Genomic DNA, 19,124 nt, shown 5'->3' with positions numbered 1-19,124 from the left:
CCACGTTCGTGAGAAGTCTAAGAGGTGACTGGCCTGAATCTGGGGAGGGGAGACCTCTCCTCTTACATACAACGTGAACCCGGCCAGCTGCCAGGCGGCTTCAAATTTTATTTTTTCTCCTGGCCTCTCTCACAACGCCTCTGGAGCGCCCTTTTCAGCACCACCGGCGAGAGGACAGCTCTCCTCGGCCCCTCCTGAGCGGGCCGGTTCCGGCGCCGCGCGCGATTGGCTGAAGCCGCCTTCGCCATCAATCAGGCTCCTGCCGGAGGCTGGCTCGGCGAAGGCGAAGGGGGAGTCGTAGGCCAACTGGTCGAGGGACTGGCAGACCGACCCACAGGCTGCGGCATCCCTGTCCGCAGTCCACGAACGCGGGCCTTGTCCGTCAGTCGGCGCGCTCACCCCGCCCCTTGACTTGCCTCGCCTCTCCCTCAGGCCCTGCCCCTTCTTTTCGCATTGCGGGGAGGCTGGAGGTTGGCTCGGTGCCCCCCGCACCCCACGTGGCGCCCCGTCGCGGCCGGGCGGGGGTTGGGGGGAGGGCTAGGCAAATCCTGAGACGACTCCCCACCCCAAGACTGAGTTGTGACTGCCAGTGGGCGGGGGTGGGGGTAGCTAAGCTGAGAAGACTGTGGAGAGGGGTGACGTCAGGGTGAGTGGGAGCCAAGGAAGGAGCGAATAGGAAAGAGAGAGAAAGAGAGAGACGGGACTCGCGGGTCAGGTCGAGTGAGAAGCGAGGGCACGAAGGAGAGAGGCGGGAGGAAGGAGAGAAGCCGCTGCGGAGAACGACTGATTGCGGGTTCCGGGGCCGCGGGTCCAGGTGGGGTAGGAACTGCTGTCCGGGGAAGCTAGAAGGAATAGGGGGAAGAGAAAGACAGAACGAAAAGAAGAGCGGAGGTGGAGGGAGGAGAGAAGAAGGGAGAAGGGGAGACAGAGGGTGGGGAAAGGAGAAGCAGAGGGAGACAGGAAACTGCCAGAAGGAGAAAGAAGGGGGAGGGGGGAGGGCGCAAAAGGAAGAGGAGAGAGTTGGAAACAGAAAGAAAAGGTAGAAGGAGAGAGAAGAGAAAGATAGATGGAAAGAAAGGGATAGGAGAATTAGAGGTACACGAAGGAGGCAAGAAAGAGGGAGATACAAGGTGGAGAGAAGCCCTCAGAAGGAGAGAGAACCAAGAGTGGGGATGTGGAAGGGAAACAGCCCAGGGGGTAACCAGGGAGCAGCCATGGAGGGAACCAGAGGAGAACAGGGGGGACAGGGGAACTGGGGTCTGGAAGATGACCCAGGCCTCTTGGCCAGGGCCTCCTTGCCCATCATGCCTGCATGGCCATTGCCCCTGGCCTCCTCAGCGCTTACCCTGCTCCTTGGAGCCCTCACTTCCCTTTTCCTCTGGTACTGCTACCGCCTGGGCTCCCAAGACATGCAGGCCCTGGGGGATGAGAGACAGGCCAGGAGTGTCAGTGGTGGGCCTGGGGGATGCTCTGAAGCTGGCAGGCCAAGCCCAGGGAGTGCTGGAGAGCCTGGGGAAGGACCCAGAACAGAAGGCTTAGTGAGCCGTCGCCTTCGGGCCTATGCCAGGCGCTACTCCTGGGCGGGGATGGGTAGGGTGAGGCGGGCAGCTCAGGGTGGCCCAGGCCCTGGGGGAGGGCCAGGGGTCCTGGGCATTCAGCGCCCAGGCCTGCTTTTCCTGCCAGACCTGCCCTCAGCCCCCTTCATGCCACGGGATGCCCAGCGGCATGATGTGGAGCTCCTGGAGAGCAGCTTCCCTGCCATTTTGCGGGACTTTGGGGCTGTGAGCTGGGACTTCTCAGGGACTACCCCTCTGCCTCGGGGCTGGTCCCCACCCCTGGCCCCTGGGTGCTACCAGCTCCTGCTGTACCAAGCAGGCCAGTGCCAACCCAGCAACTGCCGCCTGTGCCCTGGAGCCTATCGGGCACTGAGGGGGCTGCGGAGCTTTATCAGTGCCAACACCTTCGGCAATGCTGGCTTTTCTGTCCTCCTGCCTGGGGCACGGCTTGAGGGCCGCTGTGGGCCCACCAATGTGCGGGTCAGATGTCATCTCGGTAAGTAGATGCTGCCTACAGACAACTTCCTTGCCTCCATGATTCCCCCTCCAGACTCTCTTCTTCTCTGCCACCAGAGCTTTCTACACTGTGGTTCTGATCATGCCTTTCTTCTCAGAAATCTTCACAGCAGCATTTCCTGAGCTTCAGCGATTTGCAAACCATCTTCATAAGCTTTGCCATAGTCATTTACCACCTGTACTATGTTTCTTCATATTGACTCTCCCCACATTTTTACTTATTTTAAAAGAATCTTTACAGGACAATGATAATCAGTATTACTTACCCTAAAAAAATACTGATAAAAACAAATTTAAACTTAAAAAAAGAAAGCTTTAAAAATTCTAGCTAAGTAGTCTCTCTGAGACCGAAGCCTATGCTGTCTTCACTTAGACAGGAGCAACGTTAGTGGGGTGTTAAAGTCATGGTAGCACCAAACTGAGGTTTCCTTTTCGATGTTTGAAAGATTGAAAGAAAATGGAAAACAATACAATTTTCTGAGTTATTTAATGGCATGACCTTGTTTTGCCTAAAATCATCTCCTATGCTACTAGTTGGATGTGTTCTCCACTTCTAAGCATAATGGCCTCAGGATCAAGTCCAGATCCTTTCTCTCCTGCATCTCCCACCTGTTCTCTTCCTCCCCTTCCTTCCCAATGTGCTCTAAATCTTAAAGGCCTCTGACCGATTCTGGCAGATGCCACACTCATGCTATACACTTAACCTAGAATGTCTTTACCCTTTATCATTTTATCACCTCCTGGAAAACTCCTCCTGAGTCTTCAGGACTCACATTTTCTATTGCCACGTGTCCTCTGGGATGTCTTCCTATTCCCCATCATTTTAGTTGGCTGCTCAGTTTTCTCACAGCATTTGATTGTGTGGTTCTTGGGCCAGGATGGAGCCAATAGTTTTATACCTTGTGGGAGAGAAAGGCCTATCACATAGTAGGTTCTTGAGTTAAACTGTCAGAAGCCCAAGAGGAGATGCCACTTCTTCCAGTAAGCTTTCCCTGTTTTCTGAAGCAGAATAGATTGTGCTTTGCGCTGCATTTCTCCTATCTCCTAGCACTTCTTTCATCCAGTATGGTATTCTAATAACACTTGGGTCACTTTCCAGAGAGCAAAGAGAGACCACCATAGACACTGGCGTTTAACACCCTCAGATCTGCTTATTGATTGAATGGGGTGGGCCCCTTTAACAGAGGCAAGAGCGATAGATGCCTGGGTCTCTTTCCACAGGCCTGAAGATCCCCCCTGGCTGTGAGCTGGTGGTCGGGGGTGAGCCCCAGTGCTGGGCTGAGGGACACTGTCTACTGGTGGATGACTCCTTCCTGCACACAGTGGCTCATAATGGTAATGGGGCTCCCGTTCTGCCAAGGAGGGATGAGGGACTGAAAAGTGAAGTGGAGTAGACTAGAGATCACAGAATCAGCCCCAACTGGCTTCCTGTTCTAGCACCACCATTTTGTAGCTGCATGACCTTGAACAAGTCACATAACTTCTCCAATCATCTGTGAAATAGGGCAACTGCCATCTTGATCAGGTGACTGCAAGGATTATATGTTAATGTAGGTGCATAGCGAAGTGGTTAACATTATAAGACCCTAGGCTGATCCACCTGAGTTCCTGTCCTACCTCTGGCACTTATAGGCTGTATGACCTTGGACAGTTATTTAACCTCTTTGTGCCTCAGGGACTTTGTATAAAACGGGAGTAATTATGGTACTAATTCAGAGTTTGTTTTGATGATTAAGAGTTAATACACTTAGGGGTTAGAACAGTGCTTGGCACTTATTTACAAAGTGCTGCTTTTACAAGTGTTTGGTGAGTCTTCTGGCATATAAGCTCTTAATGTTAGCTGCTCTTCTGTCTCCATCCCCATGTGCCCTAGGCTCCCCTGAAGATGGGCCTCGAGTAGTCTTCATCGTGGACCTTTGGCACCCCAACGTGGCTGGGGCCGAGCGCCAGGCCCTCGACTTTGTCTTCGCACCAGACCCTTGAAGGAAGGCGTTCCCTTCAGACATTTGGGCTGGAGAGATGCTACACTCAGGGATGGCTTGAGTGTTAGCCAGGACCTCCTCTCCATTGCAGGGGCTGGGATGGGGCTGAGGGTGGGAACTGACCAGCAAACACTGAAATACAGATTTTTAAATCCTCTCCTAACTCCTGACTACTTTCTTCCCAGCTACCAGCCCCAGGGAAAGACATGGGGCAGGGGTTCATTTCTTCTCCCACCCAACTAGCCAGGTACAAGCCATCTCCCTGGACCCCTCCCCAGGAGCTGGTACCAGACCCTCAATTCAACTTTATTCCAATAATTTAATAGAAAATTAAAATAAATAATATGAAACAGATTGAGATGGCCGAGCTGGTGCAGACCCAGGCCCACCTAGTACAAAGTTAAGGAGGTAGGGAGAATGGTGGGGGAAGGAGGCAGGCAAACTACCCTGCACAGTGCAGGGAGGTGGCTCAGTATGTGGTGGGTGTTATTAAGGGCTGGCTTGACACTTTGGCATGAAAAATGTACTAAAAAAAAGAAAAAGGGAATTCTAAATCATTCTAAACCAGCTGATGAGGGAAGATATCAGGACCAAGATGAGGATAAAGGAATGAACGTAGGCCTTCTGAAGGGCTCTGACTGAGGGGAGGGGTTGGAATGTACTGTTATTAGCAATGAGGTGGGAGTGAATGGAAAAGGGCCAAAGTGAACTGTACCATGCAATGAAGGGACAGAAGGAAGGCCCACGACTTGGCCAGCAAAGCCGGGGCAAAAGTCTGGGAAGTAGAGGAAAAGCTAGAGAGGGACTGCGTCCCAGTGGCAGGAAGAAAACAGGAAGAAAGGTCAAAAGTCAGTCCTTGAAGACAATCTGTTGGCCATGAGGACGCTCATCGTGGGTGATGTGGCGCCGGACATGGATCCTGCGGACACGGTGCTCTCGGTTCTCTTCATCCTCCCCTCGGCCTGTCCCGCCACCTCCAGCTGCACCCTCTGTGGCCTCCAGGAGGGCTGGGTCTGGGCCCCGGGGAGTCTCGTAGATCAGGATGTTCAGGGTCTCCTCAAAGATCCGGGCCTCTGGGAATTCCACCTGCAAAAGGCCAGCAACCCCCAGCTCCCACCCTCTGGACCAGTCACACAGCGAGCCCCCTTCCTAGCAGCTGCTGCACTGGTACATCTCCTAGCCTTTGCAATCACGGGTTCTTTAACCTGGACTGTCCTCTTTGAAGCTTCTTTACTCAAAGTACACAACTTCAAGGTCCAGCTCTGAAGCCGGGCAGAGTTATTTGTTTTCTCTCCTTTGCTGCCAAGTCTCTTGGTGTGCCCTTTCATTTGACAAATATCTACTGAGTGACTGCACTATACCAGGTGTTGTTCTAGGCACTGGGAATACAGCAGTGAACAAAATTAAGTTCCTATCTGCAGGAGGTTCACATTCTACAGGGAGGACACAGACACACATACAATAAAGTATAAACTACCAAATGATGATAAGTGTTATGGAAAAAAAATACAGCAGGAGAAGGGGGTGGGGATGGCCACATCCAGGAATGTTACAACTTTAAAGAGGGAGTTCAGAGAAGGCCTCACTGAGGTGACATCTGACTGAAAGCAAAACAAGGCGAGTGAAGGAGCCAGGTGGATAACTAGAGAAAGAGCAATCTGGGAAGAGGCAAGAGCAAGTGTAAGAGTTCTGGGGCAGGAGTGCACTTAGTGTATTATTTGAAGATCAGCAGCAAGGAGGCCAATGCAATGAGACAGAGTAATGAAGAGAGCAGAAAGGGATGAAGTGAAGAGGTGAGTGGGGGCTCCCCTTGTGTGGCTTGGAGGGATATAATTAACATAATTCTTAACAAGCTGCAGTCTAACTATTGGTTTATCTTCCTATCTTCCCAATTATAGAGGAAGCTGCTTGGAAGCTGGGTCATTCATTCATTCACGCACTCAATAAATGTTTCCTAGCTTCCACTGTGTGATAAGGGCCTAGCTAGTGCTAGAGATAGGAAAAAGAAGATACAGTCCTACCCTCAAGAAACTAAAATCTTGCTACTGCAGTAAACACCCCCCTACCTCCCACCCCCGGCAGAAGGGAGTATGACCAACTTTGTCTGGGGTTGTTGGGTTGAAATTTCATGAGCAAAGGTGTCCCAAAGAAACTGATGCCTGGCTTGGGTCTTAAAGATTAAGCATAAGTTCATTAGGCAGACAGGGATGAGGAAAAATAATTCCAAGAGGGAACAGTGTGTGCAAAGGTAGGGAGGTATAAAATAGCATTGGGTGATTAGAGGCTTGCAGGAGGTGTATCTAGGGCACATCCTTCATATCAAGGTCAGAAGGGACCAGACTGATAAGATTGTCAGGAGTCAGATGACATGTCAGAGGGCTTGTACTTTACTCAGCATTTCATTCACCTTGATTTTAAGCCTGGTGCAGCACTTAGTGCAGAGTAGATGCTCAGGAAGTATCTGCTGATGATTCCCATGTTAATAACTCAGGACCTACAAACTCAGTTTGTAGCGTTCTAAGAGACCTGTGTGTTCTAAGGTCCTGAGGTTTTAAGAACCTATTTCGAATCATGGACCCTTCTGAGATTCTAACGACAACTATGGTCCTTCTATATGGAAAAATGCATACATACTCCCAAACCTGCATGCTATTTCAAGATAGCTCTGAAACCCAACTGGCCTAGGTTAAGAATCCCACTCTTACCCAACACCCTCATTTCATAGGTAGAGATATAGAGACCCACAGAAGGTGACTTGCCCAAGGTTATACAGCTAAGACCCCAAAACTTGGAACTCCAGCTCCTGCCTCCCAGTAACGGACTTGCCCCTGCCTGATCTGCTGAGCTGCCAGCTCCTCGTCCTGCCCACCACCACAGCCCTCCCTGACCAGGCCCTTAATCCCTTCTGACCTTGGTCTGTTTCTTCTCCGTGGCATAGACAATTGAGGTGCAACACACCTCGGCGATTTTGCGGCCCTGCCCGTAGAAAGACCAGCAGCAGATCTCGTCCCCCAGTACATCCTTGAGGAAAAGCAGCCGCCCGTGGAAGCGCAGGGCCAGTTTGTCAAACAGCTCGATGTTCTTAAGTAAGTTGTCATCTGAAGTGCTGAGGGTCAGGGGGCCAGGAGGCCTCAGCACAACTGGCTTCTCTCCCTCTGTTCCCCTCTAGCATAGGGGCCCAGACACCCAGCACTGTGGTCCTGCCCAGGAATTGGGTGCCTGGCAGGGAGCTTCCTCCACCCCTGGGGCCAGGCTAAGCAGGCCTGAGAAAGGAAGTAGCATTTGCTGAGCAAATCCCAGCACAGCAGAGTGGCTACCAATGCAGGCTCTGGGACTAGGCTGTCTCATCCCTAGCTCCACTATTTAATTAAGTGACACGAGGGAAGTTACTTCACCTCTCGGTGCCTCAGTTTCCTCATCCATAAAATGGAGATCATAACAGTACCTACCTCAAACAATTGTGAGGATTATGTGAGTAAATATACGTAAAGCAATTAGTGCAATGCCTGTTGTAAAGCTCTTAGTAAAATGCTAGTCATTACCATCTATTCCTCACCTGAACCTGTTTACTGATGATAAAACTGAAGGTCAGAAGTGAAAATGACCTGTCCAAAGCACCCAGTGGGTAAGTGACAGAGCTGGAATTTGCATTCAGGTAGGCATTCTTTTCACCCCTTGGTGTGGTCACAGCCCTCCCCTTGGGCCAGAAGCAGAGCTGTGCTTGAGCCCAGGATTCTAGCCCGTATACCTCCCGGCCCCCAAGGTGGTCACCTGGTATAGGAGTACTTGTTGTTACTGCGGTTGTGCAGGAGCTTCACCACGGGCTGTTGGGGGAGAGAGGATGGAAAAGGGTGGGGGTCAGGCTGCAGAGAGAGGCCCCCAACCTCCACTCTTCAGGGCTCAGGGGCCTCACCTTGGAGGTGCTGGCCAGGAGCTGCTGCTCCTCTCGGGGAGATGTCACCATGGGGATGAGGCACAGCGGGGACAGGTTCTGCCTTTTTTGCTGGAGAAGAAGCGGAAGGTGGTTAACAGCACAAAGGTCACTCAGTCCCCTACACAAAAGCCTTCAAAAGCTGCTTGTTGCCTTTGGGGAAAAATCCAGACTTAGTGGTCCAAAACGCTCTGCAGGATCCGAACTCTCGGATCTTGTCTCTACCACTCTCCCCTGCCTGCTGGGCTTCAGCCCCGCTGATGTTCCTTTGCACATCCAGCTTGTGCACTCCCTCCACTCCCAACCCTTTGCTGTTCCCACTGCCGGGAATGGTCTGCACTCGGTTGTTTGCGTGGCTGGCTCCTTCATATCAGTCTGATACAACTCAAACAGTGCCCCTCAGAGGGGGCTGATCCCGCTCCCTAAGCTCCCTGCTTAAAGCAGCCTCCACTTCTGCCTTTCACATTATCAGTTCACTTTCTTCATGGCAGTCAGGGCCTTACATTTTCTCATTTTTCAGTACATTTGCTTAGAAGGGTCTGTCTCTTCTCACCTCGGGAGTAAGTGTCTAACATACAGTAGATGCTTAGAAAGTATCAGTTGAATGAATGAACCTGGCTGGGTGGGAGGCTGGAGGCAGAATCAGAACCAGACACACAGGCTTCTTTCCTCTTCTCTGTCTCCTAGAATCTTTATGTCAAAACCCCTCTCACCTCTCTCAACCTAAAAACTAGATGTGCAATTCTAATAGAAATTCTAGAAGATTTTTTTGAGAAACTCCTAAGACTTTTTCTAAAATTAATATGGAATAAAAGTCTACTATTACTTAGGTCAATTTTTAAAAAGAGCCAAAAGAGACTTACCCTACCAGATATTAAGATAGCCTACAAAGCCATAATAATGAAAGCAGTGTGGTTTTGGTGTAGAAACAAACAAAAACAATGGAACACAACACAGAGCCTGGAAACACACTGGGGTATATATGAGAACAATATTTATACAGAGGATACCACCAATCAGAGGGGAAAGTATTGGTTATTACTGTGTAGCAAATTGTCCCCAAACTTAGCAGCTTAAATCAACAATATTTATTCTCTCAGTTTTTGTAGGTTGGCAACTCAGGAGCAGCTCAGCTAGGTGCTTCTGACATGGAATCTCTCACAAGGCTGTAGTCAAGTCAGCTGGGGCTGCAGTAATCTGAAGGTATGACTGGGTCTGAAAGATTCGTTTCTGAGAAAGCTTATTCATATGGCTGGCAAGTTCATGCTGGCTATTGGCAAGAAACATCTGACCCTTGTCATTTGGATCTCTCCATAGGGTTGCTTGAGTGTCCTCATAACATGGCAGCTGGCTTCTCCAGAGCAAATAACCCAACAGAAAGCAAAGTGAAGGCCTCAACGTCTTTTATGACCTAGTTTTGTTAGCCCTATTCAGTGTGGAAGGAAACTACATAAGGGAATGAAAACTAGGGGAAAGAATCATTGGGGACTGCCTTGGAGGATAGGACCATGGTCCACCTTCTGGCCCCCATTGATTCAAATCCCTCCCATATGCAAAATACACTCACCCCCTCCCAAGATTCCCCAAAGTCTCATCCCATTACAGCATCAGCTTCAAGTACAGAATCTTGTCATCTAATTCAGGTCCAGGTGGAAATGAGGCTCCTTGGGTGTAGTTCCTTAACTATAGGTCCTTAAGTACATTTCCTCTTGATCTGAAGACCTGTGAACTAAAGAGACAAGTTATCTCTTCCATATACCCAATATGCAATGGTGGAACAGGCATTAGGATAACCACTAGGACACCAATGTTCAAAAGGGAGAGGTAGGGACATGAGGCACATAGAAGTCACTGCTTCAAAGAAATTCTGTAATCCAGTTTGACAAATGCTGGGAGCTCTCTGACGCATACTCTTGTCCAGGAATGATTCTCTATGGCTCTTGGCTCTGCCCTGAGTCATTCTTCCTTTTCCATGAAAGATGGTCCAGGTCTGCAGCTCCATAGTTTCCTTAGCCTGTTTTCTGCCTGTTGAACTTTTGGAGTCCAAAGGCCTCTTCTCCTCTTGCACTGTCTCTGTCCCATTCAGTCCAAGCTGGCAGTGTTTCTGCCAACATAATTCTCTTAAAAATTTAATGGGTGTCCTGTGAGTCTTGGGGTCCAGTGCATTAGACAAAAGCCACTCTCACAAATCTCCGTGAGATAAGCTCTTCTCTACTCTGGGCTTGCACTGAGACTGCTGCTGTGTAACACCCTTAAGCTTCTTAGAAGTGCCATTATTTGATTGAACTGTTCTCTGAGGCATCTTCTTGGATATTTCTGAGGTTTTAACAAAGGATTTTACAATCAAAATCTCAGCTTCATCTTTAGACCACGTTTTACTGAGAATGCCCTGTATTTGGTCTTTGCCTGGAAGCCATTTGTCAATTTTAACATCAGTTATTATCTGAAAGGTTGGGAATTTTCAAACCCAGTAATTCCTGGCTTCTTTTTCTTCAACTCTTTTTTTCTTTAGCTTACCCTCTCCTCTTCTATTTTACTACAAGCAACAAGAAAACTGTTGGCATCTTCAATATTCTGCCTGGAAATCTCTTTAGTTAGATCACCCACTCCATTAGGTATGTTTTCTGCTTTCTACATTCCTGTAGGAAACAATGTTGCTAAACTTCTGCCACTACATACTAAAGATTCCCTTTCCACCACTTTCCAATAACATTTTCCTCACTGCAGCCTCCTCAAAGGTCATCAGACTTCTATGAACCAACTCTTTAAAGATCTTTAGGCCTTTATTAACACTCTTCTCAAAGTCCTTCCAGCTTCGGCCTACTTCCAGCTTATAAAGCTACTCGTACATTTTAGGTTTTTGTTACGGCAGAATCCAACTCCAAATACCAAAATGTGTTATCTGTTGCTGGATAACAAATCACTACAAATTTAGCAGCTTAAAACAACAATAAACAATTACTGAGCCAGCCCTGATGGCCTAATGGTTAAAGTTCGGCACACTCTACTTCGGTGGCACAGGTTCCATTCCTGGAGGCAAAACCACACCACTTGTCTGTCAGTGGCCACGCTGTGGCAGCAGCTCACATAGAAGAACTAGGATGACTTACAAATGGAATATACAACTAGGTACTGGGGCTTTGGGGAGGGGAAAAAAAGCCCAACTATTATCTCACACAGTTCTGTAAGTCGGGAACCTTAGAGTGGCTAAAACCCTAGCCAGCCCAGGGTCTCTCATGAAGTTGAAGTCCAGTTGTTGGCCAGGGCTGTAGTTATCTGAAGACTTGACTGGGAAGTAGATTCTCTTACTTCTGAGATAGTTCACCCATGGGGCTGGGAGTTTGTGCTGACTGTTGGCAGGAGGCTTCAGATCCTCACTAAGAGGACTTCTCCCTACAGCTGCTTGAATGTCCTCACATGGCAGCTGGCTTCCCCCAGAGTGCATGATTCAAGAGGGAGGCAGAAACTGCAATGTCTTTTATGACTAGCTTTAGAAGTCACACACTATCATTTCTGCAGTATCTAACTAGCTACACAGGTCACCCCAATTCAGTGTGGGATGGGACTAAACAAGAGCCTGAAAAACAGAAGGCAAGAATTGCTGGTGGCCATCTTGGATGCTGGCTACCACAGATTGTTTAGTAGATGGCACTGGGAAAACTAGCTCACTCTATGTGGGATAAAAAAAGAGTTAAATCCCGGGCTGGGTCGGTGGCACAGCGGTGAAGTTCGCATGTTCCACTTCTCGGCAGCCCGGGGTTCGCCAGTTCAGTATCCTGGGTGCGGACATGGCACTGCTTGGCAAAAGCCATGCTGTGGTAGGCGTCCCGCGTATAAAGTAGAGCAAGGTGGGCATGGATGTCGGCTCAGGGCCAGTCTTCCTCAGCAAAAAGAGGAGGATTGGCAGTAGTTAGCTCAGGACTGATCTTCCTCAAAAAAAAAAAAAAGGAGTTAAATTCCTTTTCTAATTCACATTTACAAAAGTGAATTCCATTTAGATTAAAAGACCCATACATGAAAGATAAAACTATAAAGCTAATAAAAAATGTAGACTAGGAAAAGAATTCTTAAACAAGACCCTAAAAGGATACACCATTAGGGGAAAAAACAAGAGGACTCTGACTACATTGAAATCAATGATTTCTCCAGTTGACAACAGAAAGCATGACTTTACATAATAATGTTGAAGGAATGATACAATTATAATTATTCGACAACCCTAATGAAATTACTGATTTAGGCAAGGATTATCAATTGGTGTGAGGTTGATAGGTAATTGCCATTCATATAGTGCCTAAATAACATCACACAGATTATAGTTGGCAACAGGGAAATTTAACTACAATGGAGGGACCTAAACCCAGGGGCCAATTCCAAGCATCACTGATGATGGGTCATATTAGCAACACAATAAGTCTCTCGATATAAAACAATATGAAATATATAACATTACCTAAAATGTACTCTAACCAAAATATTTAATATCAAGCCTTTAAATCTACCATCTAGTTTACAGAAAACTCAGGATAGGGTAGGGTAACAAACCAAATGATATAAGTAAATAACCAAGCAAATTTAGAAAGTGGGTCATTGTACAGGACATGTAGTGGTCTCTTTAACACGTCAGCATTGTGAGAAAAAAGGGACAGTTTCGGGTTGGAAGACACTTAAAGAACATAAGAAGCAGACGTAATGCAAGGATCTAGATTGGGTCCTAGTTTACAAGAACCAGCTATAAAAGACATTGCTGGAACAAATGTAAAAATTTGTGTACGCCCTTTATGTTAGATAGGATAAAATTTTATTGACACGGAAAGATGGCAATTATTAACAAACAACAACAAAAGCAGATTACAAAACAGCACATACAGCATGATCAATTTTGGCAAACACACAAACACACACGAAAATACCTGGAAGGATATTTGGTGCTTTTATTTTGTTTTTGATTATCTGTGTGTCCTAAATTTCTACAATACTTATATACTGCTTTAAGAATAATAAATGGATCCTACTACTGGGTATCCATCCAAAGAGCTTGAAGTCAGCAATTCCAAAAGTCCCATGCACCCCAATGTTCATTGCAGCATTATTTACAATAGCCAAGACGTGGAAGCAACCTAAGTGCCCACCAACAGATGATTGGATAAAGAAGATGTGGTATATATATACAATGGAATACTACTCAGCTGTAAAAAAAAGAACAAAATCGTCCCATTTGCAACAAGATGGATGGACCTTGAGGGAATTATGTTAAGTGAAATAAGCCAGATAGAGAAGGACAATCTCTGTATGACTCCAATCACATGAGGAATTTAAAAATGTGGACAAAGAGAACAGATTAGTGGCTACCAGGGGAAAGGTGGGGTGGGGCGTGGGCACAAAGGGTGAAGGGGCATACCTATAACACGACTGACAGACAATAATGTACAACTGAAATTTCACAAGATTGTAACCTATCATTAACTCAATAAAAGTTTTTAGAAAAAATGATAAATTAAAAAAAGAATAATAAATGGTTATTTATAATTAAAAAATCAAGGATTTCTATTCAACAACAGATGCCACAGAGGTAACACTCTAAGAGAAAATATTAGCAACATCTAAAACTGACTATAAATCATTATCTGAAACAGACTTTCTTAACTGGGGATCCTCATCTGAATCTCAAAACACAGCAAATAATCTGAGTAACTGATTTTGCAACTCTCCTGAGGATGACAGGTAAATAGTACCATTCTAGATGCATAAGACAAGAGTTAATTTATTATGTACAACACATGCCTCAGGGTAACATGGCTTAATTCCTCCTAAGAACAAAACTAAAATATGTGAGGATCTCCTGCAAAGCAACCAGAAAAAGATAGGAAACTCAGTAGAAAATTTGGTAAAGAATATGAATAGGGAATTCACAGAAGGGGAAAGCAAAAAAGCTAGTATGAAAAGATGCTCAGTCTCATTAGTAATCAGAGGCAAGCAAATTAAAATGAGATCACTCTATACCAATCAGATTGGCAAAATTAGAATGCGGGATGATGCTATGTGTTGTCGAGGAGACACAAAAATGGAATCCCTTATGCAGTGCTGACCAAGAGTATAAAGTGCTACAGCCATTTGGGAGAGTAATCCAATGATACTTGCTGAAATTCATTGGTATGTGTCTTGTGACCCAACAATTACACTCCCAGCTACAATCATGAGAAACCCTGGCCCAGGACCCATAAGGCTACATGTACAAGGATGCTCATGGTGGCTCTGTTTGTGAGGGCAGGAAGCAGGAGGCAATCTACATCTCCAGCCTCAGGGAAATATATAAGTAAAATATGGTGAATGCACACCATAGATTCCTGTACAGCAGTTAGAAGCAAAGAACTAAATGTACATACAGCAGCATGACTAGATCTGGAAAAAAGTGTTGAATTAAGAAATAGAACACATGATCCATAGCTCAATGCCATTTATGGAAATTTAAAATGCATACATATACAACACAATGCTTTAGCTTTTCAAGGGTACAAACATAATCCAAGCATATGGATCAAAACATTAAAATTGGAGGGGTACCTACAGGGAAAGGGAAGTAGGTAGAGGATTGGGAAGGAAAAAAATAGAAAGAGAAGATTTGCATAGATCAATGATGATTAAGTGGCATATACTGAGGAATATACGGAACTCAATTCTCTGTATCTAAATCTTAAAAACAAAACGAAAAACCTCCAAAGAAACAAGCAAATTCTAGCTGAGTAGGGTGGGGATGGGAACAATCTCAGGGAAACCTAGAGAGGAGGCAGCTGGAGCAGAGAAGAAAAAGCATTGCACCTGGGAGTCAGATAACCTGGGGCTGAATCTGAGTTCTGCTGCTTACTGGCTCTTTGACCTTGGATGCATCCCCAACTTCCCTCATGTTTCATTTTACGTCAAACAGGGGTACAAGATGTCCACACAAGCAGACTGTAGAATCACTCCTGACACACAGTGGGTGTGAGATAACATTAGATAAATGTAAAACTATACAGCAGGAATGCATTTCCAAGATCATCTAGTCTAATGTTTTTCAAACTGTAAGTGGTAACCCATTAAGGGGTTATGAAATAAGTTTAATGGGTCTCAAATAGCACTAAAAAGAAAGAAGACAATATATCAGAGTGTATTTCACTAAAAGTATCATTTCATAAAACTCTCATCTCAGTTATACGTATGTGAGCATGAAATGCATTTTTTTTATGAGATGCCGTCAAAAAGTTTGAGAAACATGGATACTGATCAAAGGAATTCTATATTTTTGGATTTCAAGAATAAGTATTGTCCAATATAATAGAGAGTTGTTCATAGTTGCCACTTTTGAATATACAAAGGGCATCAAAAAAGAAACTCTTATAATTTCCTGTTAATATTGTATCATAAAAGAAAGGACATTGTTAACTGTAAAAACAGAACAGCATAAAAGGCTTTATGTTAAAACTCACTACATTGTACATGTTTTTCTCATTTCCCTATCTTTTGGAACATAAGGACAGAATGCCAGAGGTAGGAATTGACTCACTCAAGGTCACTCAGTCAGCTGGGGCAGAGGTGACACTTAACCCATATGTCCTGGCTGGGCTTTCCAAGTTCTTCTCAGAACCCTAAGAGATCCACAGAAGAGAAGCCCAGCAGGTGGGGCTCTGGATCCCCCAACCCGGTTTTATTGGGAGCAGCTCTGTTTATATGAGAGTTCATTGGTAAAAAAAATTTTTAAACCCCCTGGGGGATGGGGCGTGGAATGCTGCCTCCCAGGACAAGACCAGATCACAGAGGTCATTATATTCTGATTTAAATTTAGATTTTCCCCCTTAGTGGCACAAGGGAGTTATTTAGGATTTCTGAGCAAGGGAGAGAATAGACTGGGATTGTGTTAAGGATAATTACTCAGGCAGTGGTGTAACAGCTGAACTGGCTGGGAAGGAACAGCAAGAAGCAGAGAGAGAGCTGTCATTTAACTATTGCAGTAGTCTTGGCAAGAGGTGGTGAGCAGGGCCCTGTCCGAGGCAGCAGAGATACAGAGGACAGCACCCCCAAATTCTCTGGGGTCATGGTTAGTCAGGGCTAGACCACAGGCAGCCTCTCCAGGTAGTACCTTATATTTCCTTTTTTTTAATGTTCTAACATCTAACTGCTTGGACAGCTCTCCCAGGGACATGGGCATAGAGGTGGGACTCAGGAGGCAGGAGAGGGACCCTCACCTGCAGTGCCAGCTGGCAGTCCTCAATCAGGCCCTGTACCAGGTAGTAGCGTGCTTCACCTAGTAGCTCCCCCAGTTCTCTGGTACTCTCAGGCAGTGGCACGGACCCGTCCCGCAGGTAGTTGAGGATTGTACCAAAGTGGCGGCCGCTCCGATCAATCAGCACCCAACCTGGTAGGGTGGGGAAAGGCAGAAGGAAGGATGGCTTTGCTGGGGGACCGTGGAGCTACTAAATTTTTTTAAAACATGGATTCCAAAGCTACAAGTCTGAATATTGATCTGTCTCAAACCTCTCCCATGTCCAAGAAAAACCCTTTAAAACATCTCCAGTGAGTTCGCCCATAGGCCCCCTTTTAAAATATCCAGCCACAGAGAATTAAGTCTCTCTCAAGTCTGTTCTACATTGAGAAGGTTCTCGCCAGGAGAAAGTTCTTATAGGTTACCTTATTAATAAGCCACTAACCTCTTCGTTAATTCTGACCATCCTATTTAATTAAACTGTCTATACTCCAGTTCACTACCATTTTAACCTTTATATTCTTCATAGAACTTATTACGACCTGGAATTACACGTTTGTTTCGTTTTTTCTATGTTTACTTGCTTATTGTTCTCCCCCTGCCCTCAGAAAAAAGCAAACTCCATAAGGCTAATCTTATCAGATTCGTTTCCTAAAGTATCTCAGCACTAACTGGCTTACAAATACTTACTGAATAAATTCTTCACCTTCAGATATTTGAAGACTGAGCTCTACCTCCCAAATTTTTATTCTCCTGTTCTCACAATCCTTTTTAACCCCTTCTGAATAGCACCCTCCCCGCCCCCCAAAAAACTTTAAGGTTCCACTTGGGCATGTGGGGCCCAAACCTAAATGTAGCACTCCAAGAAGGTAAAGTTCGCCCGCCAAAGAGAACCGTCCGCCCTCCTCTGGTGTCCCTGGCAAACCCAAAGCAGGTTTCTGTCTCCTCCTCCTATGATCTGCATTTACAGAAGGATTCGCAGAGTGTACAGGGAGCTGGGTTAGGGGAACACAGAGACAGACAAGATCCCCCAACTCTGCAGGTTAGTTGTTAGCGGTGCTGAGGTAGAGAGTGGAACAAAAGAATGGGCAGCTCTAAGAAACCGGCGAAGCCTGCCTGGAAGGGTGCTGCTGGCAGCACGGCAGCTTCCCAGGTCTCTCGAGCTGAGGGGTGAAGGGGAGAACTGGGGGGAGTGGTAATGAAAATTCGAGGTGACGTGTTGAATTACTACAGCGCCCGGCAGAGTTAGAGTAGGTTCCGTAAATGTTCGTTATTGCTGGAGGTAACGAGTAGGGGAGGAGGGAGATTATGAATGAGACAAGGAGATGAGATGGGATGGGGAGGCTGGGGGACGTGAGAATGAGTTAAGTGGACGGTAGTGAGACGAGAGAAGGGGCATGAGGAGGCTGGGCGATGAAAGACCAGAGGAAAGGGATCCGGGGGCTGGAGGACAGCGCAAGTAAGGGCGGCGCGCGTACCTCCGGCGTCCGTGAGCACCTCCGCGCGGCCGCTGAACATGGCCTTGAGCAAGGTGTCCTGGCCCGTGAGGGTGCGCAGCGTGGTGTAGTGTAGTGAGCCGCCCACGTTCAGCTTCACGTACTTGCTGTTAGGGGTCAGCGGCTTGAGACCGTAGGCGGTGGAGCCAGGCTCGAGACCCGAGGGCTTAGGGACATCCAGACACGGGGCCTCGGCCGCTGCCGAGCCCGAGGCTTCGGCCGACATGCCTGGTGGTGACGGCGGGCGGCGATTCTAGGCTCTCTCCGCGTCCTCTGGCCGGTCCCAAAGACCCCGGGACCCGAGCTCTCAGGGCAAACCGCTGGGCTCCTAAGCCCTTAGGCCGCCGCTACTCCGCTACACCTGCCCTCAGCCCCATCGCGCCGGCCCGCCCGGAAGCCGGGCCGAGCAGCTGCGCAGGCGCGGCAAGGTCCCGCCCCGGCCTCGCGGGCCGGGGGTGCGGAGCATGCGTAGTGGCCGTGGGCCCGTTGCGGGAGCCCAGACAAGCTGCCGCGGACCCCCTGTCTCCCCGCCCCGCCCCCACCAGCCCGGGCCAGGCCCGGCGGGGGGTTGCGTCAAGTGTGCCCCCCTCGCGAGTAGCCGACGCCAGCTTGAGGAGGCGCCTCGCCCCTGCCTGCTGTCGGAAGCGACGTCCCCGCTCCGTGGTTGGCTTTCTGCTCTCAGGGTGCTTTAAGAGCGTGAAGGGAAAACTGAGGCCCAGAGGGGCAGGGGATTGGCAAGGTTTCCTGGCCCCCAGCGCCACGCACTTGGCAGACTCAAGAGAGCTTGGAACAAAGCACGAAGGGAAGCTCGCAAGGGAGGCCAAAGGGGAGGCCAGGGGAGGTGGCGGTAGTTTAGGGCATGCAGCCTGTGAGTGGGTAAGGTTGTTGTGGAGGGCTTCTCTGAGGAGGTGATACGGAGGCGGGCTGGGTGAGCCAAAGAGTCCAAAGAAAGATTTCTTCACTCTCAAGGTCTGGTAGTAGTGATCCTTTATTCAGAGAATAGCATGGGGACAGGACCCATGGGCAGTGAAGAGCTGCAATGTGTTGAGGGTTAGGGCTAAATTTATAAGGCATGGGTATGTGACATATTTTTACTAGACAAAGGAAAGATGATGCAAAAACTGTGTGGGGTCTGGCTGTTGTGTGGTCCTATAGCTTTAGATATGAATCGGGAGACTGGCATGTAGGCCAGGATGCCTTGGGCTTCTCTCCCTGGGGCAGCCTTGATCCACATCAATATCGAGCTGAAGCAGAGAAGAAGCGGTCAAATGGAGGTGTGAGGAAGAGAGTTCCAAGCAGAGGGAAGGGCAAATACACAGACTCTCAAGCAGGAACACGCTTGATGTATTTGGGGAGCAGAGAGAATGTCAGGGGTGGCTGGAGTGGCTGAGCAAAGGTCTTAGA

General features: G+C 47.7%; 2 protein-coding genes across 2 annotated transcripts; one reads left to right on the top strand and one right to left on the bottom strand.

Moving 5' to 3' along the window:
• The first annotated feature begins 1,089 nt into the window (after positions 1 to 1,089).
• On the top strand, positions 1,090 to 4,110 carry ASPHD1 (aspartate beta-hydroxylase domain containing 1). Its single transcript, XM_046665236.1, has 3 exons — positions 1,090 to 2,052; positions 3,294 to 3,407; positions 3,946 to 4,110. The coding sequence occupies exons 1-3, from the start codon at positions 1,173 to 1,175 to the stop codon at positions 4,053 to 4,055; spliced, it is 1,104 nt and encodes a 367-aa protein (XP_046521192.1). The 5' UTR covers positions 1,090 to 1,172; the 3' UTR covers positions 4,056 to 4,110.
• Positions 4,111 to 4,353: 243 nt separating this feature from the next.
• On the bottom strand, positions 4,354 to 18,115 carry KCTD13 (potassium channel tetramerization domain containing 13). Its single transcript, XM_046668003.1, has 6 exons — positions 17,703 to 18,115; positions 16,208 to 16,377; positions 7,968 to 8,057; positions 7,826 to 7,878; positions 6,965 to 7,160; positions 4,354 to 5,140 (listed from the first exon to the last, which is right to left on the bottom strand). The coding sequence occupies exons 1-6, from the start codon at positions 17,944 to 17,946 to the stop codon at positions 4,904 to 4,906; spliced, it is 990 nt and encodes a 329-aa protein (XP_046523959.1). The 5' UTR covers positions 17,947 to 18,115; the 3' UTR covers positions 4,354 to 4,903.
• Positions 18,116 to 19,124: the final 1,009 nt, after the last annotated feature.

Source organism: Equus quagga, chromosome 7 (assembly GCF_021613505.1).
Source record: "Equus quagga isolate Etosha38 chromosome 7, UCLA_HA_Equagga_1.0, whole genome shotgun sequence".
NCBI lineage: Eukaryota > Metazoa > Chordata > Mammalia > Perissodactyla > Equidae > Equus > Equus quagga.
Note: the sequence above shows the minus strand (reverse complement) of the source record. Positions and strands in the feature narration are given on the sequence as shown.